Source organism: Castanea sativa, chromosome 12 (assembly GCF_040712315.1).
Source record: "Castanea sativa cultivar Marrone di Chiusa Pesio chromosome 12, ASM4071231v1".
Lineage (NCBI taxonomy): Eukaryota > Viridiplantae > Streptophyta > Magnoliopsida > Fagales > Fagaceae > Castanea > Castanea sativa.
The window spans coordinates 45781087-45794239 of NC_134024.1; the positions used below are offsets into that span (position 1 = coordinate 45781087).

At 35.6% G+C, this 13153-nt stretch overlaps 1 protein-coding gene across 1 annotated transcript; it reads left to right on the forward strand.

Moving 5' to 3' along the window:
* The first annotated feature begins 821 nt into the window (after positions 1–821).
* LOC142618555 (uncharacterized) lies at positions 822–12918 on the forward strand. Its single transcript, XM_075791502.1, has 3 exons — positions 822–1020; positions 1108–1185; positions 12572–12918. The coding sequence occupies exons 1-3, from the start codon at positions 907–909 to the stop codon at positions 12581–12583; spliced, it is 204 nt and encodes a 67-aa protein (XP_075647617.1). The 5' UTR covers positions 822–906; the 3' UTR covers positions 12584–12918.
* The last annotated feature ends 235 nt before the right edge of the window (positions 12919–13153 follow it).

Below are 13153 nucleotides of genomic sequence, written 5' to 3' on the forward strand. Positions count from 1 at the left end.
CACTTTATAATATTTTTTGGCCAAAACCATCACCACATTGCATCCTTAGTTTGCAATCATATTGCGGTGTAGTGTGGTTTGATGTGGTGTACGATGTGTGTTTTGGGCTTGTATATTTTTCAAGATGTTATGTTCAATTACTAGACAATCCAAACACTCGAAAATATTTTACTAAAAATATTTTACTGTAAAATTTTTTACTTGTAAAATATTTTACATTTGAAAATATTTTATTTTGAAACAAACGGAGTGTTAATAATTGTGACAATATGACTATAAAAGTAAGTTTAAAAAAAAATATAACACATGTAACAAAAAAAGTAGATTGACAGTGAACTAAAAGTATCACAAAAATAAAAAAATAATCCATGTCAATAAACCATACACAATTATATATATTAAACAAATATAATTTGTAATACAAAAATGCCAGGTAACAACCAAAAGGTTTATAACAGTGTACTATAGAATACTGTCACCTATGCAAATGTGACATTACTTGATATTTTTTATTTTTTTATTCTTGTGCTAATTAGAACACTGAGTCACACATTTGCATATGTGGTACAGTTTCATTGGTTGAGATAATTTCTCAAATTTTAAACAGTCTTGTTAAAAAAAAGAAAGGAAAAAAGAAAAAGAAAAAGAAAAAGAGAAAAACTCCTCAAAAACCAAAACAAAAGAGAAATATTGAAAATTAGAATGGGCCTTGTTTCTAAAAGAAAAAAGAAAAAAAGAAAAATTAGAATGGGCCTCATTCGGCTGTAGACAGGAGACTGTACTTAGGCCCATTAAATTAATCGTCTTCTTCAATCTCTCTCATTCTGTGATTTGAAAAAACAAAAAGCAAAAGAAAAGCAAAGCAAAGCAAAGAAAAAAAAAAAAAAAAACTAGGAGGAGAAGAAGATGATAAGGACTCGATTGGTGTGGTTGGGTCTAGGATTTTCAGTTACAGGAGCCGCAATTTCCCAGTTCATCTGGAGAGACTTATGGGTTGATCGCTATGCTCTCCTCTCTGATGTAAGTAGTACTAGTAACCCGCTAACCATCACACACTCTTATCAATTATATTCAACTCTAAGTGGGTGTTTTTTTTTTTTTGGGTAGGTGAAAAAACTTGATGCTCTGCAAGAAAGAGTGTCGGAGCTTGAGTCACTCTCTTATCCCAAATCAAATCCGGGTCAGGTAATTTTCTCTACTTTTTATTACTTTTGAACTTATATATCAATTTTCCCGTATCTGGGTTGTCATTAGAATTTGATTTTATTTAAGTTAAATATAAAAAGGATGGAACTTTCATCCAACTAGTTTGTAAGAAAGTTCAAATGAGCATAAATAGTCATGCAAACTTATTTAAATGACTTTAGTACCTGTTTAGTACAACTTATTTTTACAGCTTTTTGAAAATGGGGTTGTTTGAAAAAAAAAAAAAAAATTGTATTTAAAAGAGTGAATGTAGCTTGAACAAGTGCGGTTTGATAACGTGTTAGTACCAAACGAGCACTTAATGCTTCGTCTCACTAGAATTTGATGTGGACGATTTTATGAATCACAACATAAAGCCCTGATCAATTACATTTTTATTATTGAGCTCTTTGTTTTACAATGTACCCATTAAATGGTATATATAGTAGGCTAATCCTAGACTAACTGTAAGGTTGCAGTAGTATAGTTAGGATTACAATGAATCTGGGTCCCAAAGTTGTATCTCTAACAATGTTTGTACAAATTTAATTTGGTATTGAGAGTATGGTTTTAGTTAGGGTAGAATGGAGGAACTTAATAAATGTCATTAACCCCAATTAGTTGAAGAAGGATCCCTACACCAACCCTAAAGGCTTAGTTGATTTGAGGTTTTGTGGTTTCATTTTCATTGTCAATTATTGCATTTGCTTCAATAGAGTGGTTTCTCAATAACCATACTGTTTAGTGTGCTTGTTGCAGTTCTAATTCTATGGAGTAAATGCCTATGAATGTGCACAGTTAAGGATATGAATTGTTGCTTCAATATGAAAAGAAACGAAAGAAGTTGGCCAGCATACTTCATATGAAAAAATTTGGCTAAGATGAAATGGTGACGTAGTCGCAAACGTTGGATTATTTGATTGCGTCCTTTAAAGTTCATAGGAGCATACTATCACCTTGTTAAGATCATGAAATTGTGCTATGGATGATTGTTTTTCTGTAATTAGACAGAATTATTTATATTTTATTGCATTGTGCTTCAGTTAGTGAAGCCTCAACCCTTAGGATATCACCATTGGTACCTGCTTTGAGATTTTTTAGTAACATCATCATGTCATTATCATACTCGAACCCAATTAGCTTTAATATCAAGACTGTAACTCAATACTTCTAAGTTGCAATAATGACACATATAATCAGCTCCAAGAATTTTATAATTTATCATAATATCAGTAAACTCTGTCTACGTTTCTGTTTAATGTTGAATATTTGTTCATAGCTGGTCCAAAACCTAGAAAAGGGAGTAAGGTTCTGGTAGGTTGATGGACAACATAGAATTTAGTCTTTTTTATGGCCAAGAGCTCTAGTTGACTGGCACTTCCTCCCCTTGCAAGTGCTAGGTGGAGGGTAAGGTCATGGATTTAATACCCATTGGGTGCTTGTGTAACTTACCTGTCAAAAAAATTTTAGTCACCTTATTGTGAATAGATCCACTAGAATTTCAATTATGGGGGTAATAAAGAGTGTGAATTTTTGTAGTTTTCTTATTGGGACTAAGGCTTGGTTGTCATTTTTGAGTTATTATAATGCGAGTAGGTTTATAATCACAGTTGAAATAATTTGAATATTTTAATATCCACTTCAAAGTGCCTTATCTTTGAAAGGCAATGTAAATGCAAGTGTGTATGTTGTCTAGGTTGTCAAAAATAATTAAATTGTGAGTTTTCATGTTGGGTTTAATTTTACTTGTTAAATCACTTTCATGTTTCTGTGTAATTGATTCTTTGACCTGATGCTTAACATTTGATCCTAGGATTCTAAAATTTATCAAATTCATGTTCTCTAATTTCTTGTATTCTACGTATTGATAATATACACGGTTTTTTTTTTTATAAATAACAGAATTGTATTAATCAAAAGTCTAGGTACACCGGGGGTGTACATGGAAAACAGTACATCAAATACATAAATTAGAAAGATCAAGCATTTCTAAAAAATTAGAACAAGCGAAAAGATTAAAGGAAGAACTCCACTCTAGCAAGGTGTGAAGAAGAAGAGATTTAAATTCTGAAATAGACTGTTCCTTCCCTTCGAAACATCTTGAGTTTTGTTCTCGACAAATACACCATAGGACACAATGTGGGACAGCCCTCCATAAATCAATGCTCCGTTGCCCACCAAAGGAACCTTGCCAACTCGAAAATAAATCAGAGACACCGTGCGGCATAACCCATTGAAGACCAAATAGAGCCCACACCATAGACCATAATTCATAAGCAATAGGACAATGAAGAAGAAGATGATTCACCGATTCCCCACACTTTTTACACATATAGCACCAATTTACAATTGCGACACCCTTATACCATAAATTTTCAGTAGTCAAAATCTTACCTAATGAGGCAGTCCACGAGAAGAAAGCAACCCTGGGAGGGACCTTTGAACGCCACACAGGTTTCCAAGGGAAAGAAATGTCAAGAGTAGAGGAAAGGGAGAGATAGTACTCACTCACTTTAACATTCTTATTCCCGGTTGGTTTCCAACATAGTTTGTCTTGACCTTCACCATTAAGGGGCATTGAATTGTTAAGATCTAGAAAAGTGTAAAAATGTTATGTTTCCCGATCTTGGGGAGCTCTAGAAAAAAGAAGATCCCAGTGAAGTCTCTGGTTAGGAAAGTGCATAACATCTGTAATAGGAGACTCCTTATTACAACTAATATTATAGAGTTCCGGAAAAGCCTCCTGGAGAGTACAGCTCCCACACCACACATGATGCCAAAATTTAATTCTGTCACCAACACCAACCTCGAACTGAATGGATTTTGAAAGGCTGGCCAGCCTTTTCTTACGGTTCTCCAAAGACTAACACCATAAGGATTAGAGACATCTTTTGTACACCAACCTCCCCAATGATTCCCATATTTAGTCTCAATAATCCGCCTCCAGAGATGGGTTTTCTCTCTTCCATATCTCCACAACCATTTCCCCAACAAAGCTTGATTGAAGGTTCTCAAATTTATTAATACCCAAACAGCCAGACTGCAAGGGAGAACAAACCTGGGCCCATTTTACTAGATGGAATTTAGGGGACTCATCTATCCCACCCCATACAAAATTCCTTTGAAGCCTCTCAATATGAATAGCAATATCCATAGGAATAGGGAAGAGAGATAGGCAATAAGTTGGCAAACTTGAGAGAGTGCTTTTGATTAAGGTAATCTTACCACCTTTTGATAAGTATAATAGCTTCCAACTTGTTAATCTTCGCTCCATTCTTTCTAGGATAGAGTTTCAAATCGCCCTGTCCTTGAATTTAGCACCTAAAGGCAGTCCCAAGTAAGTCATTGGCAAAGATGACTGTCTACAACCCAGCAACGCCACAAGCTCCCCCATATTAGTCACATCTCCAATTGGAACTAATTTTAACTTAGCCAGGTTAATGTGCAACCCTGACACCGCCTCAAAAGAGGCTAAAATCTCCTGCAAATATTCAATCTGACTTGCTGAAGAATCACAGAAAATTAAGAGTAGATGGGTCACCATGAGGGGGGTATTAGACTTGGTACCAACAGTGAAACCCGAAATGCATCCAGCCAAAACCGCACCATCCAACAAACGGCTTAATGCCTCCATAACAATAGCAAATAGGAGCGGGGAGAGAGGATCTCTTTGGCACAACCCCCTAGAGCTCCCAAAGAAATCCTTAAGGGAGCCATTTATCAAAATTGAAAATCTCACTGTGGAGATACAAAACAAAATCCACTTTCTCCATTTCTCAGAGAATCCACAGCGCTGCAACATATACATAAGAAAATCCCAGCTGACATGATCAAAAACTTTCTCCACATCTAACTTACATAAAACCCCAGGTATCCTTGCCTTGAGCATACTATCCAAACACTCATTAGCAATTAAGTCAGAATCTTGGATTTGTCTATCCTGAAGAAAAGCATTTTGAGACTCAGAGATAATTCCAGTAATCACCCTTCTCAGCCTATTAGCCTGCAACTTGGAAATGACTTTATAAATACTGCCCACTAGACTAATAGGTCTAAAGTCTCTCACACTGACAGCATCTACTTTCTTTGGAATGAGAGCAATGAAAGTTGCATTAAGGCTTTGCTCAAAGACAGCTTGTGAATGGAAGTTTGCAAGAACCTCCATAATTTCAAGTTTTAAAAAGTCCCAACAAGCCTTAAAGAAAGCCATTGAGAAACCATCTGGTCTTGGAGATTTATCACCGTTACAACCTTGGATGACACCATATACCTCCTCTTCCTCAAGTGGTTTATCAACCAAGCAGCTTCCTCCTCATAAATCATAGAGAATTCCACTTCATCTAGCACAGGTCTTTGGCCCTATTTTCAAAGTACAATTGTTTGTAGAAATGAGAGATGCAAGCTGATATTAAATTTGGATCTGATTTCAATTCACCTTCCACCAAAAGATTGTCTATAGTATTAAATCTTTTGTGGGAGTTTGCTGTTCTATGAAAGAACTTAGTGTTTGTATCCCCCTCTCAGATCCAAAGGGCCCTAGATTTCTGCCTCCAACATATTTCAACCATAAGAGTTACCTTTTCAAGTTCAATGCGAAGCCGTTCTTTTTCCAAAGTCTCATCATATGATAGAGGACGTCTATCTTCTAGCAAGTCAAGTACTTCAAGATTCTTCCATAACTTGTTCATCTTATCCTCCACATTGGCAAATTCTTCTACATTCCATTTCTTTAAATCAGTTGGTTTTTGAATCCTAGTTCCTTGCAATGTTGGTCAAACTTTCACTGCCTAAGAGTATGCATGATTTTGTCCAATGTCATTTGGAATATAGTGTGAATAATAGATTTCTAGCAGTGTAATGCTACAATAGATCATCCTCTTATTAGCTCTCTAGAAATATATTCGAAAGCAACTGCTTGACAAGAGCAGAATTGCAAGAGGTAAGGCAGTGTTGCATCAAGAGACATGATTGGTGATTGTGTAGAATGACAAAAGACCTTTTGTAAGGGAAAGGGAAAATTAAAAAGGCAGGGAGGGCGGGGGATGGGGGAGAGTAAAACACAATTATTGACACATTATCAGTCTTATTCTCTATATTGACACGGTCCTCCCTTTTTCAATGTGGAGTCAATGCAATGGCAAAGAATAGGGGCACCACCAAATGAGGAAGATCATTAGAACACAAAATAAATTATTACTGTTATATTTATTCTATGCAGCCATGGAAGATTTATTGTTAAAGGTTGAGTTATAAACATTATAGGGTTAAAATGGTTTTAATCTTACAAGTTATTGTTAGTTTGTAATCGGTGGCTGAACTGTAAGCTCTGCAATATTCTGTGAGTTTAGGTTATTTTGGTAAATTAGGTAGTCTAGAATTATTGAGTAGATTCTAAATATCTTATTTTTATTTCCTTTGTGTAATTAGACTTTTATTACCGTATTAGGTTTTTAGTGTACTAGTCTAAATCGGAGTCCTAATGCTCCTTGTACGAGAAAGAGTCCTTACATATTTGTGATCAAAGTACTCACAATGGATTGAGAGTTGATTACTACCTTCTTTTTCTTTTCTGTCACTCCATTACTCTTCCTGTTTTCACAGATGCTGTTCACAGCTTGTGGACAAATTCAATCCCAGTTTCTTCTCTTGTTTGTAACCCTAAATTAAACATTTTCCCTTCCCTACCAAACCCTAGTCTTTCTTGGACCCTAAATTTCTTCTAAAGTTAAATGCTAAACCCACAAATTCTCCACAGGCAAACATAGATAGATTCCTCCAATCTTTCCTATGTGTACCTTTTAGTGGCAAATCCAATTCCAAAATAAGATCTTAAAATTCCGTCATTGTTGATGTAAACCCATTGCATCCAGATCTTTCACTCAAAAACTGAATCACAATAAAATTCCTAGCTAAACAACTTCCATTTGTCAAACACTTCTCACAATTCCTACTGCAAACCAACTCTCAGTTTATTGTCATTTGCGCCGTAAACTACATTTAATGCTCATAAAAAACAATCTTCACCATTAGGGTACAAACAAAAGACTGAGAAAACCCCATCGCAACTTCTATATTCTCAACCACTCTCTTATCCCACGTTAAAAGAACACACTCAGCAGCCCCAACTGCTGCATGAGCCTTTCATTCCACACAAGGACTGCTTCATGAGCCCCTGTGGTTTATTTTTGTCAGACCACAATCCACATCCCCCTTTCGATCCATCAACAATCTTCTCACCACTAATTTCTTACCTAGATTATTCACCCCTGTACAATTCATGAAATCAACCTCAACTTCATTTTGGACAAAGCAACAGCCTAGGGATCTTAGGGGCTCTTCTACTACCACCCTCCCTCCAAGCACCGTAGTTAACAGAGGACACTAGGCTTCACAACTGCCTATTGCCTATCACAAGCTTGAAGCTCCTTGCTTGGGGAGCCTCGAAAAAAGCCATCATTTGATCATCAAATTCCTCAATTGAGACATCCATAAATCTACTAAAGCCTTTGACACGTTTTATTAGCCAATCAAATACTTCCTCTCTTTCATTAACATTTAGTGGATCAAATTCATATGGTTCCTAAGAAACAGGTCTGGTTCCTTCCCCTCCCCCAAAATAACTTCACCAAAGGGCACTAATTCACCACCAAGCACATGCGCATAATTGAAATTTTTTCCACTTTGAGCAATATTCTTTCCAACAATTTTTGTTTCATTATACCTGCACTTCCATCATCAATAAGTCAGAGTGAACAAGTGAAAGCATAACTTTCAAGACCCCACATCCCCATTAACAGGTTCCTCCTTAAAACAACTCACCACATCTACCTTCAGAAGGATACTAGCCCCCACTTCTGTAGAATTGGGCAAGAAAAAATTTCTTGATTTGGGACCAACACCAGAGTCCCCTTCCTCACATTGCTCACTTAATCAAGCTTCTCATCTTCTACAGATTTCCCACCTTTTTTGCGTCCTCTATATTGGAGTATTACTTTTATAAATCCTTATCTGGAAGCACTTGGGATTTGAAAGGCTGACCTTCTTCATGGGAATTTCCCTATTCCTTGTTCTGGAATTTCCTTGACACGTAGAGATACTTCTACTTTGTTCTCATCTCAACTATTACTTTCAACCTCCCACTGGATTAAGTCGGTCTCCCATGCCTTAGGTAATGTAAGCTCTTTAGTTTTTAAGCCCGCTTTTAGTCACTGGTACCGTTGGGTCTTTCAAGACTTCTTTGGCTTCCACTGAGGGTTTTCTTCTTCCCTTTACTATAAAAAATTACATGGAGCATTTTAGTAAAATTTGAATACGAAAAATAAAAATTTCCACTGCTATGATCATGCATTTTTTAATTTTTTGATACTCAGATAAATAAGACAAAAATTCAGGAAGTTTTAAAACAAAATTGCTGATGTGGCTTAAATCCTGTAGTTCCTGTGATCATCACCTCTGATTACTCCTGTTTTGATACTGTATGGCATGAGACGCAGTGGTCTCTAACAGGCTCTAACTCCTTCACCAATGATGCTCCTCCTCCCTTCTTCCAGTAGCAAGCCATATGGTTATACCAATTAGAACTTCCTAATGTAACATGAGTTTGTCATTCCCACTGGCTTGTCGACAAACCATTGACCCTCTTCACTTGGCAATGGCTAGTGTTGAATTTAGATCTGATTTCATTGCCAGAATTCTGGACCTGATTTCATTGCCTGAACCTTTCCTCTAAACTGCAAGCCATCACTGGACAAAAATTGAGCTCACATCCAACTGAGCTGGTATGCCTTTTGGGATGCAAATATAGCAATGTGAGTCTAACGTAGAACTTTGTAAGAAGAAAAATAAAGATTAAACCACTTAGCAAAAAAAGAAAAATAAAGATTAAACCTAGGAGTCAAAACCTTGGCTTGCTTGGAGGTAGCACAAACAAAAGAAAAGTACCATAAGTCAACGCCTAGTCTTGATTGGAGCTGGGACCAGACCATGGCGACAATTTTTATAGAAACTTTATTCATCAAAATAATCTCTCATAATAGGAGTACAATAGTTTGCTTCTATAAACTACTAAACCCAAATTCAAATTGACATAGGAAAGGCTACTTATTAAATTACAAAAATAACCTTGAATCTAATAAAATAAACTACTAGGTCCTAATATAAAATACAATTTACCAATAAGAGCCCAGGTGATTGCAAAATATTATAGAACTAAATTAAAATAAATATCGCTATGTGCCTCCCGCATCAGAACAATTCTGAAATTTTAGGAACCTACAGCTGCCATTTTTATGGTGAATAACATTAGTGAGCCCTTTACCCATTGCATACATGCTGGAGAACGATTTGATGCTCCAATCCTTTGCTGCCTATTCCACATTACTTGTAACACATCTCAATCCTTCCAATCCAATCCAAACTGAGCCCATGTATCATCATGCCTCAAGAATCTGATGAGGGTCAATTCTAAAACCTTTAACTTGGACCTCGAACGTCTTCAAATCAATCTTGATTAGGATCATGCCAAATTCAGCAGAATAATCAAGGAAGGTTTGAGAGAAAATAAAGCGCAAAATGAATTTGGTGTGGATTGGGTTCGATGTATGGTGTTTCTACTTTCCAGCAAGTTATGTAGTCTATTTAGGCGATTAACATGAGTGCCAATGTGGCTATAATGATGGATAGAGGTTGTTTCATTGGTGGTATGGGTCAAAAATCAATTGAAAACTTTTTGATTTTCTACAATCTCTTAGCTTTAGTTCTTGATTTATATGTATTTTTTCATGTTTAGAGTGTTCATCATCGTCAACACGATGTTCTTCTATTTTATTAAAATTCCTATTACCTATATAAATAAAAAAATCGATAGAAAACTTATTGCCCTAACACTATTTTTCCTGGCGAAATGCAGCAGCCGTTACCAAGTATATGGTATTAGATTTTAAGTATGTAGATAAACCTTTTAAGAACTTTTGAATCCTTAAGTTCTATATGCTGGCTGGTGCTGTAGGGTTTTGTTTGTTTTTTTTTTTTGATTGGTAACTACACACGAACCTAGGGGTCTTGAACCACAACCTCACAATTTACCCTACTATTACAAGGGAAGAAGATGCCATTTGAGCTAAAGATCATTGGCATAGGCTAGTGTTGTGGTTGAAGTCTTTTCTTACACTTATTCTGTAAATTCAAGTTAACTGAGATGCTCTGGAGTACTAGAATTGTGTGATGCAAATGAACCCTCTTGTGTGATGCCTAGGCTTATCCTTCTTTGATTTTTGACAAATTATATATCCTTGAAACCTTGCAAATCTTGATTACTCACCTTTAGATCACTAACATCCCTATGGCGAAAACCTTAACTCACTTTATTTGCACTTTAAAATAATTTTAGGTAAGTTAAACCAACTTACATTGAGGTTTTTACAAAATAGCATTCCTTTCTTAAGGTTTGTATAATGCAATAGATAAGTCCATGTCCTCCCATGTCATGACTTAATGGAATAGTCCATTTTAAAAAAAAAAAGAAAAAAGATTCCTACTCATTTATACAAAACCTCAAGTGGGAGTGTCATTTTGTCCATAGTTTTGGTATGATATATATATATATATATATATATATATATATATATATATATATATATATTAAAGGGTATATTTAGTTAGGAAGTCATGCATAAAATTATCTGCCACATATATACAAACCTCAAGGAGGTGTCATTTTGTTTGTAGTTTGATTTGGAATGTCCTTTGTGAAATCTCAATTTGGAGTAAAAAATTATTTATTATTGGTAATATTTAAACTTGAGGGTGAAGAAAAGTTGGAGACAAAGTTTATTTAGGGTGAATGATGGTATTTAAAGGAGACGTACCACCCACAAATGAGTAAGAAGAGCTTTGCGGCACTTACCAGTATCCATGTTTTTCTTTTCGTAGCCATCACTAGCTTGGGGTCGCCATCACTAACTTGGGGTCGCCGTGACTTTAAAGAAATGGAGAGAGAAGAATAATGATGATTGCATGTGTGATTGTTTAAATCCTTTTCAAGTCAAGTAATAACTCTTATGACTTTTAATAATGTAGCTTCCGTGTCTTTGGATGGAGTATCTTTTTCCCCACTTTTGTTGATGTGGGCTCTAATCTTGATATGGGAAACGCGGAGAAAATTTTATTTCAAGAGTCAATTGTAATTTTTATTGATTTATAATATTTCCCGGAGTCAAGGATACTTTTGTAATTCTGATTTCTTAAGTCAAATCAGAATTTGGTTTTAGTCCTATTAGTCTATATAAGCATGTTATCATGCTCATACATAGAGTTTACAGTTCGAGTAATAAAATTATTCTTTAGAATTTTCCTTCAATAACTTGGTGCTGGTTCTAGGCACCCTAGGTGCGGGTTCCTAGGTCTATTATTCAATTTTGTTGTTTCATAAATTTTGGTTGTCTAATGTCAAGTTTAGGTGCTACTCTTCAATCTAATAAAGCATTACTTGGCACTGTAAACTTTTGCAATCATTTTTCAGAAAATAATGGTAATCTTATAATGAAAGAAGTGGTTAATAAGTGTATTGGTTGTGAAATATACCTAAAGCAATGTGTTAATTCACATCTCCATGTTTTAGATGTCCTCCCTTTTAGCATAGTCTGAGTGGTTGGTATGATATTATGATATGCTTCAATCGTACTGTCCATATCATATGGTTTGTGATTTCTTTTCTTCAACAAGGTATTATTGGAGGTTTAGGCAGATATTAGGACACACGAGCTGTAACTTGGATTGAGATCTAGTTCAATATGCAATACCTTCTTAATAGTTCAGATCAAAAGTTAAAAAGTTTATGTTTGATATCAAATCATTGGATCAAGGAAGTTAAATAAGTAAAAAAGTCGAAAGTTAAAAAATTTGAAAAAGTGGAAATGATGTGAGGGATTGCATGGTGCAATAGCTATTGCACCAGATCTCAATCCCTGCAACTTAGTGTAATAAAAGCAAATAGTCAGACATAGTACTAGGTACTTTTGCTTTAGTTCAATCAGAATAAATAATTTTGACAAAATTGGACCCGTGGCCATATATTTAAAGAAATAAACTTGTCATTTTTTTGTTATATCATTATCAAGTTTGGTGGAATTTGATCCAACCAATTTGGCCATCAATCTATTCATGGATAGCTCTGTGACTTGTCTGTGTCTCACTCTTGGAGACGACAATGACTTGTGTTTCTGCTGTCCTTAGATTACCTTGTGTGTTTGTGTGTGTGTGTGTGTGTGTGTGTGTGTGAGAGAGAGAGAGAGAGAGAGAGAGAGAGATGTTTTAGAATTGTTTTCTTGTATGTTCTCCATTTATTTTTGTATAAGTGTTTTAATAACTGCATTCTCTGTTTTGGCAGGCTGAAGGCTAGCTTTAAATCATGCTGAGATGATTTTCATACATTCTATCATGACTTGTTTGTTGGGTTTCTTGTGATAGGTTGAATGTTGTTTCTCATGGGAATTTTTATGTACGATAAGAGGTGACCTAGAAATCTTCACATGCCTGTCTTACTATTATCTTTCTGCCTTGGAAAAGTTAAAAGGCTCAAGGTTAAAAATTTTCTTTGTTGCTGTGCCATTTCCACATACTTTACACTGATTGCTACTATGTTCATCTTCCCTGTTTTGATGAACAACTACAATTACATTTATAAGTGCGTTTGTTCTGGAGGGGTATGAACAATTTGATGAATCCTTTCAGTGATGCAGGATCCTTATATTCGGCACCCAATGACTACATCTAACATAAAATTTAAGTTGGTTAAAGGGGTGTGTTATAGACTAGGGAGGAATAATCTGAGTGAAGGGCCTGAAAGCTGAGATACAACAAACAGCTAGTAAAGGGAAATAACGGCCTCATATATCTTAATGGTGTGTTTGGATGGCAGAATTCGGACATGTGGATTTGGATTTGGGTGATTGAAATTTAAATACTTTGC